Raw genomic sequence first — 26,776 nt, 5'->3', positions numbered from 1 at the left:
GCAGAGCTTAAGCTCTTCCTTTTTCAAAACTGGGAGATTTCTGGCAACCTTGGGGCAGGATTTTTCTATTTTGTCTCCTTTTTTTCTTTAATAGCAAAGGGCTGGAAAATGCAGAAAACCCTGTGCTCAGCAAAAACCTCCCTCTATAAGGAAATAGCAGGAAACCGCGTTCCAGGATGAACACCAGTTTAGGTGTTTCTTGGAGGCTCTGGCTTGGTTACATAATGCCTGATGGCCCGGCGCATGCGAGCTGGCACCCCTGAAGCTTGGCAAAGCCCACCTTTGCTTTGTGAGCCCCTTGCCCGGAGCTGCTCAGGTCCTTGGGAAAGCACACACTCTCTCTGTGATTAACAGTTTTCTGTTTAATGCTGACTTCTCCGGTGCCCCCTTCTCCTCTGCCCTCCTGGCTCATTTTTCATGGAAAAAACAACAGTTTCCATGATGAGCTCAGAGTACAGGCAGGAACTGAACCTGTCTGGGCTTTTTGCTTCCCCACTGGAGGGTTTGTGGATTAAGTGACCTGTGGTTTTTGCTTGGAGCCAACATTCCATGATTCTATGGTTTTTCTCGAAGAGAAAAGCTTCTCCCTATTCTTGAGTCTGCAGACCGTGACTGAGGAGGAAGGCTTCCAGGCAGAGCCACGGAGTCCCCTCCTCCTTGGCTGTGACTAATCCTGTCCTCTCCCCACCTAGCAACAACACACACATACACACAGGGTCTTAAGCAAGCGTGCATCTTGTGGACTGCCTTCTTTCTTTCATTCATCTGCCCATCCATCCATCCATCCATTTATTTGCTTATTCATTCATTTGTTCCATGACTGCTCATTAAGTGCCCACTGTGTCTGGCAGACACAGAGGTGATCAGATCCCTCCTTGCCTTTGAAGTAGGGGAGGGGCGGCATGTGGATCAGTCAGGTCACGCTGAGTGAAAGGCTGAGTGTAGGGGTTGGATGAGGGGGCTGTGAGGAGAAGTGCCCACAAGCATCCTGGTCATATCACCTCCTCCTCAATTTATGCTTGCTCACACTGGACCCAGAGTGGATAATATGCCTGTGAAGTGCCCTAAACACTTTAGAGATGACATCTCCATCCTGTGCTTAGGAGAGCTGGCCAAGGTTCAGGACATGCATGCAAGTGGGGAAGTCAGAACCAAACCCAGGACCCCCTGAGTGTTGTTAAGTTGGTGATTCTTATCTTGATGACAGCTAGCAAGGTTCAGGACTCTGAAATAAGACAGGGTGGAAAAAAAGCATTCAGGCTTCACTGTAGAATTCCAGAGCCAAGAATTGTCATCTACTTCAGCCTCCTCTTGGCAGGTGAGGAAACTGAGGCATAGATTGGACAAATCATCCATCCATTGTCCGCGGCTTGGAAGAGGCTGAGCTGGGAGAATGCCCAGGTCTCCTGACTCCAAGCTATTCTCCAATAGGCCCTGGTTCAGCCCACTGCTGTAACTGCTTACACCCCCGCTTCCTAGAACTTTCCCTGGGAGGTCCTGCATCAGACTGGTTGGCCACAGCAAATGCTGCTGCGCTAGCAAACAGGGGTGAGCTCATCCCCTGGGGTGGTGTGGCAGGATGGTGGTGGTAGCCTGGGCCTCGGCTGCCATCTGAAATCATGGATGAAAATAGCTCGCCTGCGGTCTATTGATACCCAATACTCTATCATCAGATTGGGGAAGTCAATTAAAAGTGTCTGGTTTCCCTCCCCGAGGGCCTGGGAATTGCACAAATGCCAGAGACTAGTGGCCAAGGGGAAGAGGGCTGTAACCCTCCTTATTCAACACCAGAGCCAGAGGCCACACCTAGCTGGTCTGCAGGAAGCATCAGGCAGCTCCCAGGGACTGGCAAAGAGGGACCAGCTCTCCAGTCTGAAGAAAGGCTCAGACTCAGGTTGCATGAACATCTGGCCCTCCTGGAAGATGCACAGGAAACAGCTCCGGATGGGAGGGCCCTGGGACCGCCCTGGAACTTCCTCTGGCCAGTGGAGCTGAGGCCAGGAGACCAGGCTGGTATGAGATGGGAGCCACTGTGGCTGATTCCAAATGGGACCTCAGGGATCCTGGTTAATGTTCAGACCAGGGCAGAGGTATGAGTGTCCAGGGGACTGCAATCTCCTCTCCTGTCACCCATGAAACACAGAAATGTGGACCTCCTTTTCTCCAACTAGATGCTGACCTGGGCCAGCCAACACGAGACAGAAGTCAGGCTTGCCAAGCCCTATTCTGACTGAAGTCAAGCCATGCGCCTTCCCCAAGACAGTTTGGCCTCTGTGGGTTATAGGTTGGTAGAGTTCTGTCTCATTACCCAGCCAACTCCGCTTCCACCTTTTTCCTCCATTCCGCTTCCTCTTTTCAAGCCCCCAGGTTCCTACTTTCCTTGAGTGGATGGTGAAAACTGTGATACCATGCTGGACCAGCAGTAGTCCAAGTTGAAGATCCAACATCTGAATCACCTGTGAGGGCTTCTTAAAAATAGAGTGTTAGGTCCCTTCCCCAGAGTTTCTCACTCACTAGGTCTGAGATGGATCTAAAGAACATGCATATTGAATGAATTCCTGAGTGATGCTATTGGTCCAGGGACCACACTTTGGGAAATGCAGTTAATGACCAGATGAGGAAGGGGGCAACCTTAGCTGACACAACCAGGGAAGACCTCCCTGAGGAGGTGACATTGACCTGGAACTTGAAGGATAAGGAAGAGCCAGATGTGCAAAGGTATGTTGTTCAGTCACTCAGTTTTGTCCCACTTTTTGTGACCCCATGGACTGCAGCATGCCAGGCTTCCCTGTCCTTCACCATGTCCCGAAGTTTATTCAAATTCATGTCCATTGAGTTGGTGATGCCATCTAACCATCTCATCTTCTGCTGCCCTCTTCTCCTTTTGCCTTCAATCTTTCCTAGCATCAGGGTCTTTTCCAATGACTTGGCTCTTCGCATCAGGTGGCCAAATATTGGAACTTCAGTTTCAGCATCAGTCCTTCCAGTGAATATTTAAGTTAATTTCCTTTAGGATTGAGTGGTTTGATCTCCTTGCAGTCCAAGGAACTCTCAAGAGTCTTCTTCAGCACTACAATTCAAAGGCATCAATTCTTCATGTTCAGTCTTCTTTATGATTCAACTCTCATATCTGTACATGACTACTGGAAAAACCATAACTGACTATATGAACCTTTGTAGGCAAAGTACTATCTTTGCTTTTTAATATACTGTCTAGGTTTGTCATAGCTTTTCTTCCAAGGAGCAAGCGTCTTTTAATTTCATAGCTGCAGTCACCATCCGCAGTGATTTTAGAACCCAGGAATAAAAAATCGGTCACTGCCTCCACTTTTTCCCCTTCTATTTACCAAGAGGTGATGGGACCGGATGCCATGATCTTAGTTTTTTGAATGTTGAGTTTTAAGCCAGCTTTTTAACTCTCCTCTTTCATCCTCATCAAGAGGCTCTTTAGTTCCTCTTCACTTTCAGCCTTTCTGCAAAGGTCTAGGGGTTTCTAAACTCTTCTGTGCCACAGGCGCTGGGACAGTATGGTGAAGCCGATGGACCCCTTCCCCAAACGACGCTTTTAAACACATAAAACAATATACACAGGGTTACACAGGAAAACAATTAAACTGAAATTGACCTCAATCCATAGACTCTCCTGGTTAAGAACCCCTAAGGAAGGAGTGTTTGGGGTGAAGAGGGAACAGCAAGTTCAAAGACCCTGCGGTGTAAATGAACTTGGCAGGTTGAAGCCCAGGTTCAGTCTCTTGACTGAACATAGGGGTCCAGAGGAGTAAACCCAGGGGCCTGGAGTTGTGGGGGCGGGAGTGGAGGTGTGGGGATGTGGTAGGTTTTCATCCATATTCCCCCCTATGCTGGAAGACATCAGGGCTTAAAACAGGGTGGTGATCAGATTCATGTTCTAAAAGATCACTTTGGCTGCTGGATGGAGGTTGGTATGTCAGGGGGACAAGATAGAAGGCAGGAGACCCATGAACACTGTTGCCAGCCCCCAGGTAACGCACAGAGAGGGGATTGGGTGGGTGGCGGGGGTGTATGGGGGGACAGCTTGGGGAGTCAAGGAGGATTTGGGAGGCACACTTGAGTAACGTGCTTGTGTGTTGGCCACAGGGCAGAGGGAAGGCAGGACAGGGAGTTGGGGTTTGAGCCTAGTGCTGACTGTTCGTAATTGACCATGCGATCTTAGACCAGTTGCTTCCCCTCCCCTTCCTCAGGCCCTAGCGGGGAAGGGGAAGGATGGACTAAACTCTAGTGCTAGTCTATAAGCGTTTAGCGCAGGATTGGCGAACCCTCCGGCTAAGAAGTGCTGTTTGCCCGGGGAGGGTGATGCCCGCGGTGGCGGCGCCCCTGTGGCTGCCCAGCCTGGCCTGCGGGCTGCTCTACGGGTGGAGGGGGCGGCGCGGCGGCGGGGAAGGCGGCAGCCAGGTGGCGGAGCGACGAGGCGGCGAGGCGCCTCCGTCTGGCTGCCAGCGGCGGCTCGCGCGGTTCAGCAGCGCCCGCCCAGGGCAGCGAGGCGTCGAGGGAGGCTCCCGCGGCCGCGCGGGGGCGAGACTAGCGCCCTCCTCCTCCGTCTCTGCCGCCGCCGCCTCCTTCTACTCTTCCTCCTGCTCCTCTGGGCAGAGCCTTTGGAAAAAAGGGACGGGCAGAGGGGCAGACGGCAGTTGGCCGGCTCCGCGCCGCCCACCCGGGCAGCGAGCACTCAAGAGGAAAAACTACCACTTCTCAGCCCTGGCTCCCACCCACCCCCATCCCTCCTCGCTAGGTCCCGGGCCCCATGCCTGGAGGAGGGGGCTCCACCGCTCGCTAGAAGCCTGAAAGGGAAATGTTCCTCCAATTTCACTGCCACAGCCCATCATTTCCTCTCTTAGATCTTTGAATTGCAGTCTGGAGACTGCTTCTGGGAGGCTTGGTCATTTAGTCAATCAACAAACTTTATTGAAAAACCAATCCTTGCTGGCCCAAAGCTGGGCTCTGCTTGCTACACGTATTAAGATCCAGGCACTGCCCTGGAAGAGCACCAGTCTAACGGTGAAGACAGAAATGCGTGCTAACATGAATTGAGCACCTATTTATTGTTTGCCAGGTTTTAAAGGTAGGTGGTATTATGCTCATTTACAGATAAGAAGACAGATATCAACTGTACAGTATAGACTAAGATAATAGATGGGTAAAATTACATCTACAACACAGTATATAACCCCAAAGAAGTGAATCTCTTAGGATATACAGACCTCACTTACAAAACCCACTGGAGTGGCTACATTTAAAAAGACTGAAACTTCAAAAAAAAAAGACTGAAAGTATCAAGCATTGTCAAGGGTGAGGAGCAACTTGAATTTTCAAACGCCATTGGTAGGAGTGTCAGTTGGAACAAACATTTTAGAAAATGCTTGGCGGTGTCCATTAAAGCTAAACCTGATGCAGCAATTCCACTCCCAGCTGCACTTGGCACTTATGTCCACCCAAAAGCATGTTCAAGAATGTTTCTAGAAGTTTTATTCACAGGATTTCACTGGTGGTCCAGGGGTTGGGAATCCATCTTGCCGTGTAGGGGACTTGGGTTCTATCCGTGGTCAGGGAGCTGGGGTCCCACATGCCTCAGAGCACCTAGGCCCCTGAGTCACAACTAGAGAATCCGTGTACTGAAGTGAAGGATCCTGTGTGCTGCAACTAAGACCTGAAACAGCCAAATAAATAAATAGAAGCTTTATTCATATACAATAGCTCCAAATTGGAAATAACCTAAATGTCCAGCAATAAGAAAAAGGGTGAATTCAGTGTGGTTTAGGCACATGATGGAATATTATGCAGCACTAAAAAGAATGACCTAATGTTGCAGATAGCAACACAGATGGATCTCACAGATAATAGTTGGTGAAAAAGTGCATACAGTTTAATTCCATTTACATGAAGTTTCAGGGCTAATTTAAGGTGATAAAGGTCAGAATAGTGGCTACCTTAAGAGGTTACTGACTAGAAGAACACAAGGAACTTTGTGAATGCTGGACATGCTCTAAATCTTGATCTGGGCAATGGTTACACCAGTGTAAACACGTGCAGAAACTAACCAAGTTCCACACTAAATATCTGTGCACTTTACTTTTTAGAAGTTATTGTTGTTCAGTCACTCAGTCGTGTCTGACTCTTTGCAACCGCATGGACTGCAGCACGACAGACTTCCCTGTCCTTCACTATCTCCCAGAGCTTGCTCAAACTCATGTCCATTGGATCGGTGATGCCATCCAACCATCTTGTCCTCTGTCGTCCCCTTCTCCTCCTGCCCTCAATCTTTCCCAGCTTCATGGTCTTTTCCAGTGTGCTGACTCTTCTCATCAGGTGGCCAAAGTATTGTAGCTTCAGCTTCAGCATCAGTCCTTCCAATGAATATTCAGGACTGATTTCCTTTAGGATTGACCAGTTGGATCTCCTTGCAGTCCAAGGGACTCTCAAGAGTCTTCTCCAACACCACAGTTCAAAATCATCAATTCTTTGTCGCTCAGCCTTCTTTATGGTCCAACTCTTATATCCATATATGACTACTGAAAAAATCATAGCTTTGACTATATGGACCTTTGTTGGCAAAGTAATGTCTCTGCTTTTTAATATGCTGTCATATCTCAATACAAACAAAGCAAAACAAAGAACTCCTGCCTATCAGTAAGGAAAAACTAGGAAGTACAAAGTTTGATAGGCAAAGAATGCAAACTGGTAATTCACAGAATAAGAAATCCTAAGAGCTAACAAGTAATTGAAAAGATGCTCTGGAATTCCCTGGCAGTCCAGTGGCTAAGACTCCGCCTTCCAATGCAGAGGGTAAAGTTCGATTCCTGGCTAGGGAGCTAATATCTCACATGCCTTGCAGTCAAAAAATCAAAACATAGAGCAGAAGCAATATTGTAGCAAATTCAATAAAATCTTTTTAAAAAGATCCATATTAAAAAATCATAAAAAGAAGAAAAGATGCTCAATCTCATTAGTAATAAGATGAATATACATTGAAACATGATATCACTTGACACCCATCAGAATGGCAAAGATCAGCAAAGCAAACGGGTATTCAGCCCTGGCTAGGATGTGGAGAGATGGGGGCTGGAGCACTGCTAAAGGGCAGGCAGGTAACTAGTTGGCTCAGGTGGTGAGAAAATAGTCAAGTCAGCAGAGCTGAGTGATATAAAGTAAGTGCACACCTTGGGACCCAGAGATCCAACTCAGTGCTTGTACAGATCAGCAAGGGGACTGGAAGGATGACATGTTTCCAGTGGCACCATTTATGGGAGGGCGGGATTGGGCGCAACCTTGGAGTTGATCAAAGGGAGGGATAGGGATCTCCCTGGTGGTCTAGTAGGTAAGACTCTGAGCTCCCAATGCAGAGGAGCTGAGTTTGATCCCTGATTGGGGAACTAGAGACCGCATACCACAACTGAGAGCCCGAATGAAGCAATGAAGATTGGTGTGCTGCTTCTAAGACCCAGTGCAGCCAAATAAATATTTCTTTTAAAGGGAAGGATAAGTAAAGTGATGGGGACACACTATGAATGCTGCATAGTAATTAGAAATAACAAACTTCTAATTGCAGAGTATGCATAGTGGAGCTCCCAAAATAAGATCAAGTGAAAAGGTAAGAAACAACTAGATTTACAGCAAGGTATGTAAGGTAACCCCCCACCGCCCACCACATACACAACAGCTCTGCTCATTTTATGAGAATTTGTTCATAGTTAAGGGACTATGTTAAATATCAGAGTGGGTGCTTAAAGGAGAGGGAGAGTAAAGGTTGGGAATGAAGAAGAAAAATAAAATATGACCCAGTCATTATACTTCGAGAGAGAAATGAAAGTATATGTTTATACAAAGTTTTCTACATACATGTTCACATTATTTGTAATAGCCCCAAATTGGGAACCACTCCAATGTCCATCAACAGATAAATGGTTAAGCAAATTGTACTATAACTGTACAATAGGCTGCTTCTCAGCAATTAAAGAGGAAAAACCATGATACACAAAACAGTATGGGTGGCTTACAAAATAATTATGCAGAATGAAAGAGTCCAGACAGTATGATTCCATTTATATACATTTCTAGGAAACACAAACTAATCTGTAGTGACAGGAAGCAGATGAGTGGTTGCCCCCAGAGTGGGGGATAGAAGGAGGGGGGTGGTGGGGGGAGAGATGACCAGAGGGCATGGCGGTGATGGATTTGTTCACTACCTGGGTTATGGTGATGGGTTCTTCAAGTGTATGAACATGCCAAAACTCATCAAATCGCACACTTTAAATATTCTATGTCAATTAAAGCTATAAAAAGAAATAAGAAAGGGCTTTGCACTAACTAATGGTGATCATATATTTTGAGCTAAAGGATATCATTAACCAACTTGCTGTGCTTCAAATTAAAAGCTAAAAACAACAACAAATGCAAATAAGTTTAAAAAAAAAGAAAAGAAAAGCTTAGTTGGTTGAATTGGCCCAGGCCTAACAGCTGGGATGCTGACTCCAAGACTGTAACCATTAGTCTCTGTGGCTCAGGGCTTACACTAGTTCAAGGTGCTCTATAAGCAACTGTATTGGTGGGGAAAGTAGAGGCAACCACATTCACCCAACCTTTAGGGGTCATCTCTGGGAAGGAACCCAGGTACTCAGAGATGGGGTGCAAGGCCATGACCTCTAGGCCCTCCCCATCTAGTCAGAGAGAGATTCTTAGACAAATGGTCTCAATGCTGAGTGAAGTCAGGGAAAGCTTCCTGTAAGAGGTGATGCTTGAGTTCCAATAACTGCTTGGCCCGGAGTCAGCACTCACCAAATATTATCTATTTGTTTTTTACTATTCCCCATGATTTTAGAGAGAGTAGAGTGGAGAGGAAGATGGCATTCCAGACAGAGGGAAGTACACCATCCAGGGCAGGTAAGCATGTTGGGGATTCATAGATGATTTGGTTTGGCTGTGACTGGGCAGTGGGGCAAAGTACCAGAGAAGTCTTCTTGGGGCTGGTTGACATCCCTCTGAAAGCAAGCCCCCACTTGGACATGGGGGCATGGGATAGTTCAGGGTGGGTGTGATGGAGGGATCAATGAGCATTCAGTTGTTCCCCCAGCTATGCAGTTCGGCCTGGAGTTTTGCACGACTGACCAGGAATCTCAAGAGTAATCTTGGCGGCTGCCCGGAGCCTTGCCCGGTGCCGTCTAATCTGCAGATGGCTTTAGTCCATCCAGAAGTGGTGTCTTCACTGAGTCCCTCACTTTCCTGACACTTAGTAGAAAATCAACAAGCCTTGGGTCCTGTCTCCTTCCTTTCTCCAAATTCTTGCAGACTGTGCCCAATACATACCCAGGAGGCCACTTGACCAAACAAGGACTTGACCAGAAAGTAGGAAGACAGGCCTGGGCTGGGCCAGATGGATCTGAGTCTAGAAAATGTTAGTCGCTCAGAGGTATCCAACTCTTTGTGACCCCATGGACTGTAGCCTGCCAGGCTTCTCTGTCCATGGGATTCTCCAGACAAGACTACTGGAGTGAGTAACCATTCGCTTCTCCAGGAGATCTTCCTTACCCAGGGTTTAAACCTGCATCTCCTGTATTGCAGGCAAATTCTTTACCGTCTGAGCCACCAGGGAAGCCTGGCTAGTCTAGAAAGGGTCAGGCAAAGGCTATGGGGACCAGTAGCCTTTCAGCCGGGTGGAGAGAGGGAGGGCCGCTTTTGATTCTCTGCCGTGAAAAAGCCCCATTGTGGGGTCTTCAGGGGAGAATATATTTATTTTGTTTCCTGAGCTGTGTGAACAGGGCACTGTGCTGCCTGGGTTGAGAGGCTTCTGTGTGGCTGGGGAGGGATCACACCCCCCTCCTGGGTGGTGTGCTATGAAAAGGCTTCATTCAGCCGGGCCTGGCGGCCCACCGGCAGCCCAGGCTCCTGGGCTGTCCCTGGGGGCGGCCTGGCTTCCCTCCCTCTCTCCCTGAGGTACGGGCTTGGGGCTGGGTGTGGGTGTGGAGGCCGCCAGGTCAGGCCCAGTCCCCGCGGGGCCCCGTCACCCTCAGGTTCGGTCCCTCAACTGCACACCTCGGTGGGGAGCTGACCGAAGGAGAGGGAGGACACAAGAGCCGTTTGGTCCCTGTCTCGACTTGAGATGTAACTCACGTTGAGAGAAGTTTCACACATGCAGTCATAGAGAACTGCTGAGGCCGACCTTCACCAAACAACTTTAAATCCTTGTTCATTGCTAGGCCATGTTGCCAAGTTGGGGGTTGGGGGGGGCGAGCTCTGAATGTTTGCATAATTTCTATGATTATTTTGTGAATAGCACAATTATGTTGCATTATTTTGGGGTGTGTGTGTGTGTGTGTGTGTGTGTGTGTGTGTGTGTGTGTGTGTGTGAAGAGTGTTAATTTGTTCACAGGAAATGCTTTAAACACACCTCAATTTTTGGAGCCCTGTTTGGCATCTTTCTATTTTTTGGTACACTGGTAGACTCAGTCCCTGGAAGTGGATCAAGATCGTCTGGACCTCTGAGGGCCCTTGGCAGAGACAGCCTGCCTCCTGAGCACGTCTGGATGCGAGGGGTGAGGTGAGCGGGCAGGATGCCCGAGTCCTGGGCAGCCATGGGAGCCGTGGGTGGAAGGATTGCCTCCTGGCCAGCCGTCCCTGTGAGCGGGCAGAGAGGCCAGGGAGGGGTCCTTCTGCGAAACTGACTGGCTTCCCAGGTGATCAGGCTCCTGGCGGCGAAGATGAAGTTCAAATCCTTGTGGGGCCGTTCTCTATCTGCCTCTTCTACTGTGCTAGGCTCCCAGGCCAAGCATGGGCTCTCTCTCACTGGACGTGCTCCCCACCCCGCTCAGACCCCCACCCCAGTTCTCTACTGCCGTTCTGGGCTCACACCACCCACCTGGCTCCACCAGCAGAAGCCATCTTACTCAAAGTTTAAGGAGGAAAGCCCAGAACCCCCAGCTGCCGTGGGGTCTATCTCAGTGAGTGGGTGGCTCGCTGTGACTATCCTGCCTGTCACACTGGCCCTCTGTCTTCTAGTTCCAGCTCTGTCTCTGCCTCACTGAATGACCGTGGGAGGTCACTGAGCCTTGGTCTTCTCATCTGCACAGGGGAAGGACTGCATTGATTGGTTGCTGAGGGCCCTCAAAGCTCCAATTTTCTGTCAGTCTGGAAATCTGGATGCAGGTATACTGCAATCAGACTGGAAATATCTTTACACGAGTACATGGGAGGTTATGCCTGGATGCTAGCCATTCTGCGTGCTGCAACACTCCCCAAAGGGGGTTGGTTTCTCCTGGACATTTGCCTCCACATTAAAGATGTTTGACTGGGGCTTCCCCGGTGACTCAGTGGATAAGAATCCAGCTGCCAGTGCAGGAGACATGAGTTCGATTCCTGATCCAGGAAGATCCCACATGCTGCAGAGCAGGTAAGCCCATGCACCACAACTATTGAGCCTGTATTTTAGAGCCCGGAAACCACAAATGGGAAGCCCGTGCACCACAACTAGAGAGTAGCCTGTGCTTGCTGTAAGTAGAGAAAAATCCTTGCAGCAACGAAGACCCAGCACAGCCAAAAATAAATAAATAAAATGAAATTATAAACAAAGATGTTTAACCAGTATACAGCCCCCCTCATCCCTCCCTCTCTTTGCAGACAGTCTTAGAGCAGGGCTGGATGCTGGTGTTAGGAGCGGAAGTTGGGGAGTAAGGCAATGGGGCTAAGGAGGGAGGGAGTTGGGAGTGGGCTGCACTGGAGGAGTGACTGCTCAGCCCTGGGGAGCCCTGAACTCTCAACTGCCTATTCTGAAACAGGGTCTGGTTTCAGGTTATGGGCCATTGAGCCCCTGGAGAGGTTCCCTTCCCAGAGGAGCAAGAGGGCCATTTGCTCTCCAGCAAGACTTCCTGATAGGGAGGCATCTCAGTGGCCCTGCACATGCTCTCAGTCTTGGACTTGTACTCAAGGGTGAAAAGAAGGTGAGGGAAGCATCTGGCTGGGCATGGCTCAAATGCCTGAGAGATGCATATACCAGCAATTCTAGCTGAGATGTGACACTCTGAACTTGCAGGAGAGGGATCTGGCTTATCTGACACACGACGTAGTCATCCCAGAGAAAGCTGGGATGTTCTCAAAGGATGAAGGATGAATTCACAGATAGATGGATGGATAAAATTAAGCTTATCTGAGAGAGAAATCTCTAATGACTTTATGTAGTTGACTCATTTATTTAAGAGAGAAAAACTGAATTTCATCTCAATGTTTTGAGCCTGATGGACTAAGAGAATGAGTCTGAAAAGGAGGGCTGCTGGTCAGGGTTGTGGAAAAGAGATGAATGTTCAGCTTGCAGAATGGGGATCAGGCAAGGATGACTTGATCAGAGATCTGTTGGGTTTGAAGCAGCAGAACAGGAGCCAAGTGGGACAAGGGGTTCTTGTCAAGGTGGGGATGTAGATTTGGAAACTTCATACACAGAGATGATAGCTGACAGTCTGTGAATGAGTCAGTCCTCAAAAGAGAGACATTATGGCAAAATATGAAGAATAGGGATCTTAAAGCTTGAATTAATATCCTTTGGTTTATAAATGGGCAAACTGGGCTCCAGAATTTGCCATTCATTCACCTAGCAATCCATCCATCCAACCATCCATCCACTAAACAAATATATTTATCCAGAAGTTATAATGTACAAGGTAATATTCCTGATAATGTTCATGGTTAAGGGCCTGACAAGGGATAGTGTCAGCAAGTGGGCAGTGGAGAGAGAAGGATATGGGAACCAAGGAAGGAGGATGTTCAGGAAAGCCAATAGCATCCTATCTCATGGAGCTCAAAGAGCAGGAAAGTTAAAGAAAACAAGTTGGATTTGCTCTCTGATGGATCCTGGGAGAGAGTTTTGGTAAACTGTTGGCAAGGAGGAGTCATGAATGAAGGAGTTAAGGAGAGACTGTCTATGCTTCTGGAAGATGGACAGAAATGATGTTTATCTTCTGCATCATGCTTTTCAGTGGTAAAGCACTACATCTGTGCAACCAGCATATTAATCAATTACAGATGTATTGTCTGCAATGTCTAAATATGGTTCCATCAGGACAAGTTTCCCTGATATAGAGCAGGTGCTCTATTGCCTACCATCAGTCATTTATTAGTGAAAGCATGTGCTTTGGGAAAAGCCCTGTGCCAGACAGCGAAGACCTGGTTTTGAGTCCTGGCTTTGATGTCTGTCAACCAACCAGATTACGTTGGCCAGATCATTCAATAAGAGCTTTTTATCCGTACACAAATGAAGTTACTTCCTACCCCTTATCTGGTATTGCTGTTCACTTTGGACTCTCCGCAAATATATTACTTGCAAATTGTGGCTGCTAAATAAATACATTTGTTGTGTCGATGGATGAAAGGATGGATGGCTAGGTGGATGAGCTACAAATTCTGGAGCTCAGTTTGCACATCTGTAAACCTAGGGACATCAATTCAAGCTTTCTGAGAGTCCTTCCATCTCCAATCATCTATGATCTTCTATGACTAAGCTTTTAATTAAAATCACAAGCAGAATTCTTCCAAAGTTGTTTAGAGCTAAGACACCTGGACCAATTAAGCTTCTATAGATTATCCCAGTGAATCTCCTTGAGGTTAGAGACTGGACCATCTATTATCATGGCTCCAAAACCTTTCTTCTATGATCAGAGATAAAATTTTAAAAGGTTGATACTAAGCATTCACTGAAGGGAAAAGGAATCACTTCCAAGTATACTCTGATTCTCTAGAGACACTTAAGGATGCATAGCATATGGTTGGGGCTTCCCTGGTGGCTCAGACGGTAAAGAATCTGTCTGTAATGTGGGAGACCTGGGTTCGATCCACGGGTTGGGAATATTCCCCTGTAGGAGGGCATAGCAACTCACTCCAGTATTCTTGCCTGGAGAATCTACATGGATTCTTGGGTAGGCCACAGTCCGTGAGGTTGCAAAGAATTGGACACAACTGAGCACGTGGTTCTCATGGTAGACAACATGCCACAGTGTTTGCCAGCAACTCAAAGATGTCCTTGATGGCAGGACATGTCCCTGTAGCTCGTTTCTGGTGAGCCACCCCTATGTGGCTTGGCATTTTCAGGTTTGAGCTTGTTTTTTCCCTGATAGCTCAGTTGGTAAAGAATCTACCAGCAATGCAGGAGACCTTGGTTTGATTCCTGGGTCAGGAAGATCCACTGGAGAAGGGATAGGCTATCCATGTCAGTATTCTTGGGCTTCCCTTGTGGCTCAGCTGGTAAAGAATCCACCTGCAATGTGGGAGACCTGGGTTTGATCCCTGTGTTGGAAAGATCCCTGGAGAAGGGAAAGGGCACCCACTCCAGTATCCTGGCCTGCAGAATTCCATGAGCTGTATAGTCTGTGGGATCACAAAGAGCCAGACACAACTGAGCGACTTTCACTTTCTACATCCATCAGTCCATCAACTCAGAATCCGGATCATCAGCACAGAATCCCAGTTACAGTGTGAAAGGGAAGCTGACCGTTTGGAAAGCATCCAGAGGCAGGTGGCCAGGAGGGTGAAGGGTCTGGAAATGCCTGAAAATGAGGAGCGATGAAAAGAATGAAGGGTATTCATCCAGAAGAGAAGATGACACAGCACCTGCTGCCAATAGTGCTGTCCAAGCTCATTGGGACTAGAGTTTGTACTTTTTTCTCTGCATGGTCCTCCTGAGAACAAACCTGTGACTGGTGAATGGGAGGAACAGGGAGGCTGATTTCACCTCATTCTAAGAACCTCAGGAGGTTTTTTTTTTTTCAGCCAAGTTATAAGAATATAGAATTGACTGCCCAGGGAAGCAAAGAGTAGGCTGACAATTGCCAAGGATGGAGGAACACAGATTGCCGTAAGCTGGGTAGTTACACCAGGTGACTTCTCAGACTTCTTTCAGTGTGGAGGTTCTAGGATCCCAAAGAATTTCGAAGTGGAGTAAGGAGAAAGCTCTTTGCTTTGTCGATTTAGAAATTGTCTGCTGGTCTTAACTGTGGTTCATCTCATACCTGCTGATCTTCCCTAAACACATTTCTCTACTCAGTGGTTTGGGTCTCCCAGCTGAAATGATTATAAACCTCTTTTCTCTCTCTCTTTCCTTATTAAAGGATTTTTTTGGGGGGGATCTTTTTCTTTTCCAAATAAAGAACTTAGGAAGTCTCAGGAAGACTGGACCTATGTGGAGAAATTCCATAAGAAATAATTAACCAAACAAACAAACAATAAACCTCCAAGCCAAAATTATATGACAGTGAAGTGCACACCTCCTAAATTCAGGTTGTCCGGACTGTCCAGAGCACAGAACTTTTGTCTGTCTTCAATATCTGATGGATTTGCCTGACCCAAGATTGGACTTCTTAAGTTTGATTCTGAGCATGGGTAGGTGGGAAACCCTCTGAAGCTCACATCTCCTGAAGATGGATAGAGAGGGAGAAACTTGGTTTCCATGGCAATGAGGGGTCCCAATCATAAGCAACCATTTTTTCTACCTGGAGTCAAGTCTTCGAAAAGTGACTCAGCCTGAGGTTTGCACATTGGGGACCTCTTATCTGGTGGTTGGTGATGTCAGTGGTGAGATTTTCATGGAATTATTCAGAGTATGGCCCGCAAAACAGAAATTAACCTATCAGCTGCAGGGCCTAAAATAAAAACTGATTCGCAACCACTTTGTGACAACACCATTGCTAACCAGACGTAGCCTTTGGCTCCCAGATCCAGGGTTCAGTTGGAATTTTTTTCACAGTAGCATAAACTCTCAGAGCCAGCATGGCTCTTCGGGATTGTCCAACCCCCTCATTTTACAGATGAGGTTTCGTTTGAAGCTAAGTTCCAAGCAGGATTTGCATCCAACAGGAAATCATTAACATTTTCCAGAAGCCGCCCTTGCGTCTCTGGTGAAGGCTGCTTTAGCACAAAAGTCCGTGTCTTGTTTCAATTAGCTTGCATGCTCTGGGCACAATTACTGGAAAATGAGGAGCAGGGCAGAGGAAGTGACGTCACTGGAGACCCCGGTAAGAGCCTGGTGATGTTTTGACAGTCACTGAGGCCCTCACTAATGTGATTGGTGATGGAGACAGGAGTGAGGCTGCTGTTCCTGGAGAAGCTGGTTCTAGGTGGCAGCTACTGGTCCTCAGGGGCCATTATGGGAGCGGCACCTGAGTGTCAGGCCTCAGGTAGGGGTGGGAGCGTGTCCACGTGCTGAGTACCAGATACAAGAGCGCCACCTACTGTCTGAGGAGATCAAGTGGCCCTCTGCCTCCACTGTGGGCAAAGAAGCTGTAAAATATGCTGGGCGGCTTCTCCAGGGCTCTGAACTGTTTGAGGAGGACCATTTTCTCCAGCTGTTGTCCCCAACACCCTCCCCCTCCGCCAACGTTGGTTCCTCCACCTGCTGCATCTCGCAGGGGAGCTAGGTTCCACCACGCTGACCGGGGTCACAGAGGATGGGCTCCAGTTCCCTGGGTCATGGGCTTTCTATGGACTCACAGAAGCCTCTGCCTCATGGGTTTCTCTTCTGAGCATATGTGTGTGTGTGTGTGTGTGTGTGTGTGTGTGTGTGTGTGTGTGTGTGTGTGGTGTGTCTTGGGGAAGGGAGGGTAGAATGAGGGAGTTGGTGCTGTTGTGCTGACAATGCAAGTCCTGTTCTGCAGCCCAGAGGAAAAAATTAGTACAAACTAGAAGAAAGAAAATTTTGGTGTTTCCAAGAATACTTAAATAATGCTGCTATTCTGGCCCTGAGATTGTTGGTTTGTTTGAGTAATATCTCTGGCCTGAGTCCTTAACACCACTCTGGCTCCCAGAGGCCAGGCTGGCTCTGTCACATCTGTAAGGATTTCCTCAGAATGTGCGATACTCAGAGGGACTCCGTGGTGACACAAAGGAGCCAAACACTGGGCCATAAGGAGAGATGGTGAAGATGGCATGTCACTGTCCAGGGACACCTCTTGGGGCTCACAATTCATAGCATTTCAGACGTGTTAAGGCTTTCATGGGGCTTCTTCAGTTCCACTCCAGGCCTCTCCTCCATGGGGAAGGTTGGCTCCATGCCTGCATCCCTTCTGGGTCAGAAGACACCTATTGGACTGCCTCAGGGACACTGGTACCCTAGAATTCCCCCCAAGTCGTCTCCACTCTGTTCCCCCCAGCCCCGCCACAATCCCAGGTGCATCCTCAGGGCTGTCTCCTCCAAGGAGTCCAGCAGGTGCCTCCTCTTTCAGCTTTTGCCTTTATAAAGGGGCTGATCATCCATCCATCCCCACCCACTCCCTGGGATGCCCTGAAAGCCTCCATTCAGCATCAGACACAGCATCCTTGTTCATTTCCAATCCCTTGGTTCCCAGCTTGGAAGCTGCTAACCAGTCTCCCAGGCCAGGAAAATCCTGCTCAGGTAGGACTGCTCCTAGATCTTTCCAGACCTCCACCTGGATGGCAGCTTTGGAGCTTAAGAGCCAAACATGTTAATTTATTCTATGGTTCCTCCATAATCCTCTACCTTGGAGTCATGCTGGATTGGGGTCTCCCTTCCCCAATGTGCAAGAGTTACATGTTAAGGTAAAACTTGGGGGAGGGGATTCAGAACAGTCCCTACTTCCCATGTCATCTTGTCCCCACAGCCTTGCTCTCACCCCATGGCTCCTCCCTCTTCACCCCTGAAGCCACCCTCCTCCGGGTGGGGCCGTGTCGCCTCAGATGGCAGCTCCTTCTAGTGATGGCTGCAAGGAGGAAAGGCCGGGACCCATATGTCTTCAGGTTGCTGTGGAAGGAGGCCGTGGCCTTGAAAGTGTGTTCTGGGTCGCAGAGCCTTGAGCTTTGGTCCTGGGCTCCCACCCATGGGCCCTTTTGACATGTGGGCTATAGAGCAAAGCCTTCAAATCCGCAGCTTTGGCATTGTTATTTGGGTTCCCATTTCCTAGTCATGCAACCTTAGTATGTGAGTGTGCTCAGTTGTGTCTGACTCTTGGCAGCCCCATGGATTGTATCTTACCAGGCCTTTGTCCATGGGATTTTCCAGGCAAGAATACTGGAGTGGGTTGCCATTTCCTTCTCCAGTGCCACCTTTGGGAAGGACTTAATTCCCCCAACCTTAGTTTTCTCATCTGTAAAATGGGGTTAGCAGTACAATCCACAGTCCCTTTTCTGAAACCATGTGGGTCAGATATGCTCCAGGACTCCGAACTTTTCAGCTTCATTTATGTAACATGGTGCATCTATCCTACATGACATAATACCCCATTGGGGTCTGAAACACCTTGTAATCAAACATATTAGTGTTTCTGCAACTGAATTTTGAACATTCACACTACATGAAATAAAGACCATAAATGGTCTGGTTCTGTTCAGTTCAAATTTTGTTACCAAACAATTTTTTTTTTTAATTCTTGTTCAATTTTCAGAACTTTGAAAGGTTGGAGTTGCAGATAAGGGTCAGGCTACCCTGTGTCTCCACAGATAATGGGACGCAGCAGAAAGAGGTGAAGAAGTGTTCATGGTCTGATGCCAGACCCAACCCAGCTGTGAGCTTTGGGATAAGACAAGTCTTGTGAGAAGGTCAAGGGTGATGGGTGAAGGAGAACCATTCGGGGGCAGCTGTGCTGTTACCCGAGTGTCTGAGCCATTGATTCCAACTCCACAGATCCTGAGCCTCAGCCGTCACAGGGCCCTGAGCCTTTCCCTGGCATCTGACTTAATCCCCCTCCAGGGCTGGACCTTTCTCTGGTGGATCCTCAGCGAAGACCCCTGCCATACCGGTGACCAGTAAGACCAGAACGACTACCACATGATCGTCCTCAGGCCCCGGGCTCCCCGACCATTATGGGCTGCTGCCTCCGACAGCTGCAGCTGTTCTCCACCTGCATGGCCTTCTCTCTGGGGGCCAGCGTGGGCACCTGGAAGGGGGCCATAGGTAACTGGTCCATGTTCATCTGGTGCTTCTGCTTCGTCCTGACCCTCCTCATCCTCATAGTTGAGTTATGTGGGCTGGAGGGCCACTTCCCCTTCTCCTGGGACAACTTTCTCATCACCTGCAACTGCTACTCCGCCCTCCTCTGCCTCTCGGCCTCCATCATCTACCCCATCATCTACGTTCAGCTCTTGTCCAACAGCCACGACTGGGACCGCACCATCATCTCCACTGCATTCTCATGCCTCGCCTTTGTGGCTTATGCCATGGATGTGACCTGGACTAGGGCCCAGCCCAACATGATCACAGGCTATATGGCCACTGTGCCAGGCCTGCTTAAGGGGCTGGAGACCATTGTGGCCTGTGTCATCTTTGTCTTCCTCAGCAACACCTCCCTGTACCTGCACCAGCCGGCCCTGGAGTGGTGTGTGGCCGTGTACTCCATTTGCTTCATCTTGTCATCCGTAGCCATCCTGCTGAACCTGGGCAAATGTGACAACAGGCTGTCCATCCCCTTCTCCATTTTCCAGCTTGTGCTGACGCTACTTTCCGTCCTCCTCTACACCACTGCTCTGCTCCTCTGGCCGCTCTACCAGTTCAATGAGGAGTTGGGCAGGCAGCCCCAGCGGTCCAGTGATGTGAACTGCAGCAGTGGACTCCCCACCTCTGTGTGCATCTGGGACCAACAACTGGCTGTGGTTAGTTTGACAGCCATCAACCTGCTGATTTATGTGACTGACCTGGTGTTCTCTGCCCGCCTGAATTTTAACAGCAGCTGAGGTTTTGCCCAAGGGCTCCCAGTTCTTCCCTTGTCTCACCTGAAGTTCATTACCAAGCTCTGATGTCCTCTTTCTGGCTCTCCTCTTTCCCTTCTCACATCCTTCTACATTCATCTCACTCCCTTTCCCATTTCCTTCCCACCTTCTGCTCTGCCTCCTTCCTATTTTCTTTGGTTGCCTATGTCCTGTTTTGCCTTTTTCTTGTTTCTCTCATCTTTTCTACATTTTCTGCTTTTTTCCCCCTTTCTGGTCATCCTTGGTTTTTTCATCTCCTATATCATGACCACCTCTCTCCATTTTCCTTCTTCTGATCCATCAGGACCTGAGACTCCTTCCTTCTCTGCCCACCACCCCCTCCCACCTCCTAAGGTGCTGACTCCACAGCACACAGCCCTCTGTGCAGCTGTCTACACCCTGGGCCTCCGGAGGGGCCTCTTTGCCAAAACGTGTCTGTCCCCCTGGTATATGTGTGATAGGTTTGGGAATGGGGGTGTATAGCTAGGCATTGGGTCCTCTTTCTTTGTGTACAGTGTGTCTCCCACTTAAATAAAATCAGTTAAATAAAACCAGTTAAAATAAAAAATCTCTGGAGGTCAGTAATTTCCAGCGGGTGGGACTCTTGAAGCAGAGACCCTGGGTCTCTGGGCCCAGCTGGTGGTTGGCCTCGTCTGACATTGGCTCCAGAATTTTTCCAAGCTTACTGAAAATGCACTGCCTGCAGAGGCCATCTTAAAGGAAGCAAAGACTGAATGCTTCCCTATCCCAACTACTCTCTGGGGAATCAAAGTAGGAGCTGGTGAAGAACCCCAGAGTCTTGAAGACTCCTGTCTGCAGTATTGGTGAGGGGCAATGACGTGGCCTCCCTGCCTCAGTGATCAAAAGAGCAGGTCCTGTCTCTGCAGTGAGAAGAACATTGCCCTGCCAGCCTTAAAGCTGATGTCAGCCTGCCTGGGATTTTTTGTTTTCTTTTTCTGGTCAGGAGGACAAAATTGACTGAATGGACCTGTTCTTAAAGGTGAAATTTCTTTTCTGTTTTTCTGGGGAAGGTGGGTTGACTGAGTGGGGATTTTAACTGCTGTAGTCAAATGAATTGCAGTACTTGTGTGTGTGTGCACACACGCGTGTCAGTGGCTTTTTGCCACTGCTTTCTGCTTTTCTGAGACTCAGGCATAAAGTGACCTATATAAATGTAGAAAAAAAATATGTATGGTTTCTTTTAATTACCTGGAGTTTCCAATCCCCATCAGCCCCTGCTGTCAACCATAGAGAGAAATCTTGTCCTTTCGTCCACATCCACAATGTTCTTTTTTTTAAAACCTCAAAGATAAAATAAACAGAATGAAAATGAAACCAACAAAATCCACAGGTCCTAATTGCCCAAATTTGACTAGAAATCAGAAAGAGCCTAGGTCTTAAAGGGACCCGGTTAGCCCTTGGATGCCTGTCTTTAAAGGTGTGTGGTTTGTGCATACTGACTGTGTGTGGTTGTGTGTGTGTGTGTGTGTGTGTGTGTGTGTGTGTGAGTGGGCAGGCATACATTAAGACCAGCAACCCTTTAAATAACTGACAAAGTCATCTCAAGCCTTCTTCCTTACCTGTTCTCAGCCACAAAGGCTCAGAGTCCAGCATCCTAGAGTCACCAGGGCCAGAGGGGCCAGGCAAGCAGAGCTGTGGGGGAGGGGAGGGGAAGGACCCCCACTGCTGCCCCTCACCCCTGTACTGGGATGAAGCATGTGATCTTCACCCAGAGGCAGGTGGGGTGGAGGGGGAGGGCTCCCAGGAGGTGGTCCTCGTGGCAGGAAAATCTTAAGAAGCAGTACAATAAAATTCGTATTTGAAGACAAGAAAAATTTATTTGGCCAAATACACCTAAAGTTGGGTTAAAAAGTGAAACATATTTCTTTTTTGCAGGACTTCTTAGGACTAAAAGAGATCTATGGCAGTAAGTGAATCCCAGACTTATGTGATCAGGGAACTGTTTTTTCCCATGGAATATCATGGACAATATTCAATGGGATACTCTTTGGGAACCATCAGTCACATCCCCCTCCCCCAAGACTGGTTCAACAGCTTGACTGGAAAGGCTCTAACAACATCACCTCCCACAGTGGGCCATCTTATTTTGCAGCAGCTTTCATTCCTTAGGGAGTGCAAAGTCCACTTGCCTTGCTCTCTGAACTTGCACAGAGAATTTCAATCTCTGCTCAGCTGTAGAGTTCTTTGAAAAGTCCTCAAGAGTCCTTGGCTCTCCTCTGCTCACTTACTCTAGACAGAATGTCTTTGCATTGATTCAGGTGCTTGTTCAGGGCAGGAATTGGGTTTTGCTGTGGGATCTGCAGTGCCTGGCACACAGTGAACATACAGTAAATAGTTGTTTAGAAGAGAAAGGCATAGAGCCTCCCTGGATGGCTCACACAACCACAATAGTGCCTCCATCTCCAGAGCTTCCACATTCCTGGCTGCTTCGTTGTCAAGCCACAGGCTTTCCCAGGGTTTATTATCAGCAAAGGTGACCAGGCCCCTGATGGCAGGAAGCTGGCTGGGGCTCAGGGTGCTGGCCCTTCAGCCCTGGGGGCCTCTCAGCAAATAGTCCCTTGGAAACAGGGCAGCTGTCCCTGAGGAGGGGCGGGCTGGAAGGGGCCTCACTCCCCCCACACTGGACCCTGGAGGAGCCCCTGTGTGAGCAGGACTGCAGCCCTGGCTGGCAGGACTGCCTTGGGCAGGTGATCTGGGCAACTCCATGGTCTCCAGGGTCCCCGCCACTCTGGCCACGTGTCCCTGTCACAGCCCTGAAACCTCTTCAGGCCCCTGTTCTCCTGTCTCAGTTCCAGTCCAGGCCCCTCCTACATGACGAAGGTTGGCTCCAAGCCTGCATCCCTTCTGGGTCAGAAGACACCTACTGTGCTGTCTCAGGGTCACTGGGATCCTAGAATCCCCCCCAGTCATCTCCACTCTGCACCCCTTCACCCCTGCCCCTGTCCCGGGTGCATTCTCAGGGCTGTCCCCTCCCAAGGGTCCTGCAGGTGCCTCCTCTTTCAGCTCCTGCTCTTAAAAGGGGACCGACCATTTGTCCATCCTTACCCCCTCCCTGGGATGCCCTGGAAGGCTCCCCATCAGCATTAGACACAGCATCCTTATTCATTTCCAATCCCTCTTCCCAGCTTGGAAGCTGCTAACCAGTCTCCTGGGCCAGGAAATTCCTCACTCAGGTAGGACTACTTTCTAGATTTTTCTGGACTCTTACCTGGATGACAGTTTTGAAGCTAAAAAAATCAAACATGATGTCAGTTTATTCTGTGGTTCCTCATGACGCCACCCCAGAGTCATGCTGGGTGGGTGTCTCCTTTCCCCAGTGGGGAAGAGTCACATGTTAAAGCAAAATTAGGGGGTGGGAATTTAGAACAGTCCCTACTTCCCACGTCAGCTTGTCCCCACGGCCTTGCTCTCACCCCATGGCTCCTCCCTGCTCACCCCAGAATCTTCCCTCCTTAGAGTGGGACTGTGTCCCTTCAGATGGCAGCTCCTTCTAGTGATACTGCAGGAAGGACAGGCCAGGACACGTGTGTCTTCAGCTTGCTATGGAAGGAGGCCGAGGGCCGTGAAGGTGGGTCCTGGGTCCCAGAGCCCTGCGGTTTGGTCCTGGGCTCCCACCCGCGGGCCCTGCTGACATGTGGACTGTAGAGCAAAGTGCTCAAACCCACAGCTTTAGCTGTGTTTTCTGAGTTCCCTCTTCCTGGTTGTGCATGCCACCTTAGGTGAAGGCATTTGATTCCTTGAGCCTTAGTTTTCTCATCTATAAAATGGGGTTAGCAGTATAATCCACAGTCTCTTTTCTGAAACCCTTGGGTCAGATATGCTCCAGAATTCAAAATTTTTCAGTTTCAGACAAAGTGACATGGTACATCTATTCTATATGACATAACATCCCACTGGGGTCTAGAAGTTCCTTGTAATCAAGTACATTAGTGTTTCTACAACTGCACTTTTGGGCACTCATAATACATAAAATAAATGAAGATCATAAATTATCCTAGATCTGTTCAGGTCAAATTTTTCTACCAAATGAATTTTTAAAAATTCTTGTTCAGTTTTCAGAGGATTGAAAGTTTGGGCTTGCAGATAAGGACCTTCCTACCTTGTGTCTCTATAGATAATGGCACACAGCACAAAGAGATATAAAAAATGTTCATGGTTGAGGCCTGAGCCACCCCAGCTGTGACACTGGGATAAGACAAGTCTCTGGACAAGGCCAAGGTTCTCCCCACAATGGGTGGGGAGAACCATTTGGAGCGGCTGTGCTTTTACCCGAGCATCTGAGACATTGGTTCCAGCTCCACGGATCCTAAGCCTCAGCCCTCATGGGGCCCTGAGCCTTTTAAAGGTGTGTGAGTCAATCCACTTCAGGAACTGGATCTTTCTCTGGTGGGTCCTCAGGGAATACCACTGCTGTACTGGTGACCGTGACCTGCCTGACCATCACAACACCATGACCACCCGGTCGACATCCCCAGACTGGGACGCCCTGTTTGGCATGTGCTGCTGGCTCCGCCTGCCGCAGCTCTTCTCTACCTGCGTGGCCTTCTCGCTTGTGGCTGACATGGGCTTTCGGAGAGGGGCCATAGGTAACTGGTCCATGTCCTTCTGGTGTGTCTGTTTCGCCATGACCTTCATCATTGCCATAGTTGAGTGTTGCAGGCACCCGTCTCACTTTCCTTTCTTCTGGTACAACATCTGCGTCACCTATGCCTGCTACGCTGCCCTCATCTGCCTCTCGGCCTCCATCATCTACTCCATCACCTACGTCCAGTTCGTGCCTTATGGTCCTTACCGGGACCGGGCCATCGCCGCCACTGCTTTCTCCTGCATCGCGTCTGTGCTGTATGTCATAGAAGTGACTGTGATGTGGGACTTGTATGAGCTCAAGGAGATCTTCTTCTACAAGCACACCTTGCGAGCCCTGCTGAAGGTGCTGGAGACCTTCATGGCCTGTGTCATCTTCGCCTTCCTCAGCAACACCTCCCTGTACCTGCACCAGCCGGCCCTGGAGTGGTGTGTGGCCGTGTACTCCATCTGCTTCATCCTGGCAGCTGTGGTCCTCCTGCTGGACCTGGCTATATGGGAATACATACCGTTCAGGCCCTTTTCCATTTTCCAGCTTGTGCTCACCCTGCTCTCCATCCTCCTCTACGTCAGCGCTCTGGTCTTCTGGCTGCTCTACCAGTTCAATGAGGAGTTCGGCGGACTGCCCCAGCGGTTCATGGACGTGAGCTGCATTGATGGACTCTCCTACGACATGTGCACCTGGGACCAGCGACTGGCTGTGGCCATCCTGACATCCATCAACCTGCTGGTTTACATGGCCGACATGGTGTACTGGGCCCTCCAGGTTTCTGTACAGACTGGGAGACAGCTCACAGACTCCTGATCCCCTGCTCATAGGAGGTATTCTCACTGAGCTCTGACATCCTCCGACATCCTCTTCCTGGCTCCCTCTCTCCCCATGCATCTCACTCTCTTTTCTGTTTCCTTCCCTCCTGCTGCTCTGTCTCCTTCCTGGTTTCATTGGTAGTTCAAGTCCTGTTTTGTCTCTTTCTCTTGCTTCTTTCATCTTTCCTTCATTTTCTGCTTTTTGGCCCTTTTCTGATCATCCTTGATTTTCTCATCTCCTGTGTCCTGACCGCCTCCCCCCATCTTCCTTCTTCAGATCTGTCAGGACCTGAAACTCCTTCCTTCTTTCTCTGCCCACCGCCCCCTCCCACCTTCTAAGGTGCTGACTCTGCAGCACACAGCCCTCTGTGCAGCTGTTCACACCCTGGGCCTCAGGAGGGACCTCATTGCCAAAGCATCTCTGTCCCCCTGGCAATGCCTTATTGGTGTGGTTGGGAGAGTTTAAAGGGTGTGGGAGGGTAGGAAGGGATTGGGCTTTTTTCCTTCGAGTGGAGCAACTATACTGTACACCTCCCCTTTAAGCTAAAAAAAACCTCTAAAGGTCAATAATTTCTAGTGGGCGAGATTCTTGCATGAGATACTCTGGGCTCCTGGGCCCCACTTGGTGCTCAGTCCTCCAAGAGATTGGCGCCAGAATTTTTGCAGGCTCACTAAACATCCGTTGCTTAGAGGGCGTCTTAGAGGAAGCCAGGGGTAGATGCCTTCAATCCCAACTACTCTCTGGGGAATTAAAAAAAATAAAGAACTGGTGAAGAACCCCAGGGTCTTGAAGACACCTGTCTGCAGTGTTTATGAGGGGCAGCAGTGTGGTCCCCCTGACTCAGTGATCAAAACAGCAGATCCTGCCTCTGTAGGGAGAAGAGCATGGACACTGCCAACTTGTCTGGGTGTTTTATTTTGCTTTTTTCCCCCTTTTTTTCCTTCTGTTCTGGGGACCAAAAATTACTGAGTGACTCTGTTCTTCAAGAGAAAGTTTCAAATTTTCTTGGGCAGTCTGTTTGTAGGGGTTGGGTGTTGCTGCTTTCATTGTCATTGTATTGTTTGTATTGTTTGAGTGTGAGGGGACACACACATGTGTTTTTCTGTGTCAGTTGCTTTTTGATGTTGCTTCCTGCTTCTCTGGGACTCAGGCATAATTTGAACTATATAAATGTGCACAATTTAAAAAAATTTTCTGAAACTTCTTGTTCCTATCAGCACTGCTGTCAATCATAGAGAATGGCTTTTTCTATTCCCCCACATTCATAATAACCTTTTCAATCTCAATATAAATGTGAAAGAAAAGAAAGAAAGCAAAACAAAACAAAATCCACATACTCTGCTGCTACTGCTGAGTCGCTTCAGTCTACTTGCCGCAAATTTACCTAGAGCTCAGAGGAGTCCCAGTCAGTTTCCACCCTCACCCAAACAGAGGTCTCTGGGAGCCCCTCCCACTGACTCCCCACCCAGGCCTGGACTAGAGCCTGGGGTGTGACCCAGTCTGTAACACTAGATGTTGGGCCCCCCCCCAGTGCCCAGTATCCTGTCCCCTAGCTCTTAAAGGGGCTGTGACAGCATCTGGATGCCTTGCTATAAAGGTGTTTGCTTGTGTGCATGCTCAGTGCACATGTGTGTACATGTGTGTGTGCCCTTGTGTTCCCTT

The 26,776-nt window shown here is 48.9% G+C and overlaps 2 protein-coding genes and 1 long non-coding RNA gene across 3 annotated transcripts; all 3 read left to right on the top strand.

Annotated features, from left to right (window-relative positions):
- The first annotated feature begins 8,868 nt into the window (after positions 1-8,868).
- LOC136147357 (uncharacterized) lies at positions 8,869-11,113 on the top strand. The gene is made up of 3 exons (XR_010659173.1): positions 8,869-8,913; positions 10,471-10,567; positions 11,026-11,113. It is a non-coding gene; the product is annotated as an uncharacterized lncRNA (long non-coding RNA).
- Positions 11,114-18,797: 7,684 nt separating this feature from the next.
- LOC136147325 (myeloid-associated differentiation marker-like) lies at positions 18,798-20,142 on the top strand. The gene has a single exon (XM_065906694.1). It carries the CDS (start codon positions 18,820-18,822, stop codon positions 19,684-19,686), a length of 867 nt encoding a protein of 288 aa, XP_065762766.1. The 5' UTR covers positions 18,798-18,819; the 3' UTR covers positions 19,687-20,142.
- A 4,030-nt stretch (positions 20,143-24,172) lies between these two features.
- LOC136146933 (myeloid-associated differentiation marker-like) lies at positions 24,173-25,111 on the top strand. The gene has a single exon (XM_065906049.1). It carries the CDS (start codon positions 24,173-24,175, stop codon positions 25,109-25,111), a length of 939 nt encoding a protein of 312 aa, XP_065762121.1.
- The last annotated feature ends 1,665 nt before the right edge of the window (positions 25,112-26,776 follow it).

This window comes from Muntiacus reevesi, chromosome 15 (genome assembly GCF_963930625.1).
Source record: "Muntiacus reevesi chromosome 15, mMunRee1.1, whole genome shotgun sequence".
Lineage (NCBI taxonomy): Eukaryota > Metazoa > Chordata > Mammalia > Artiodactyla > Cervidae > Muntiacus > Muntiacus reevesi.
Note: the sequence above shows the minus strand (reverse complement) of the source record. Positions and strands in the feature narration are given on the sequence as shown.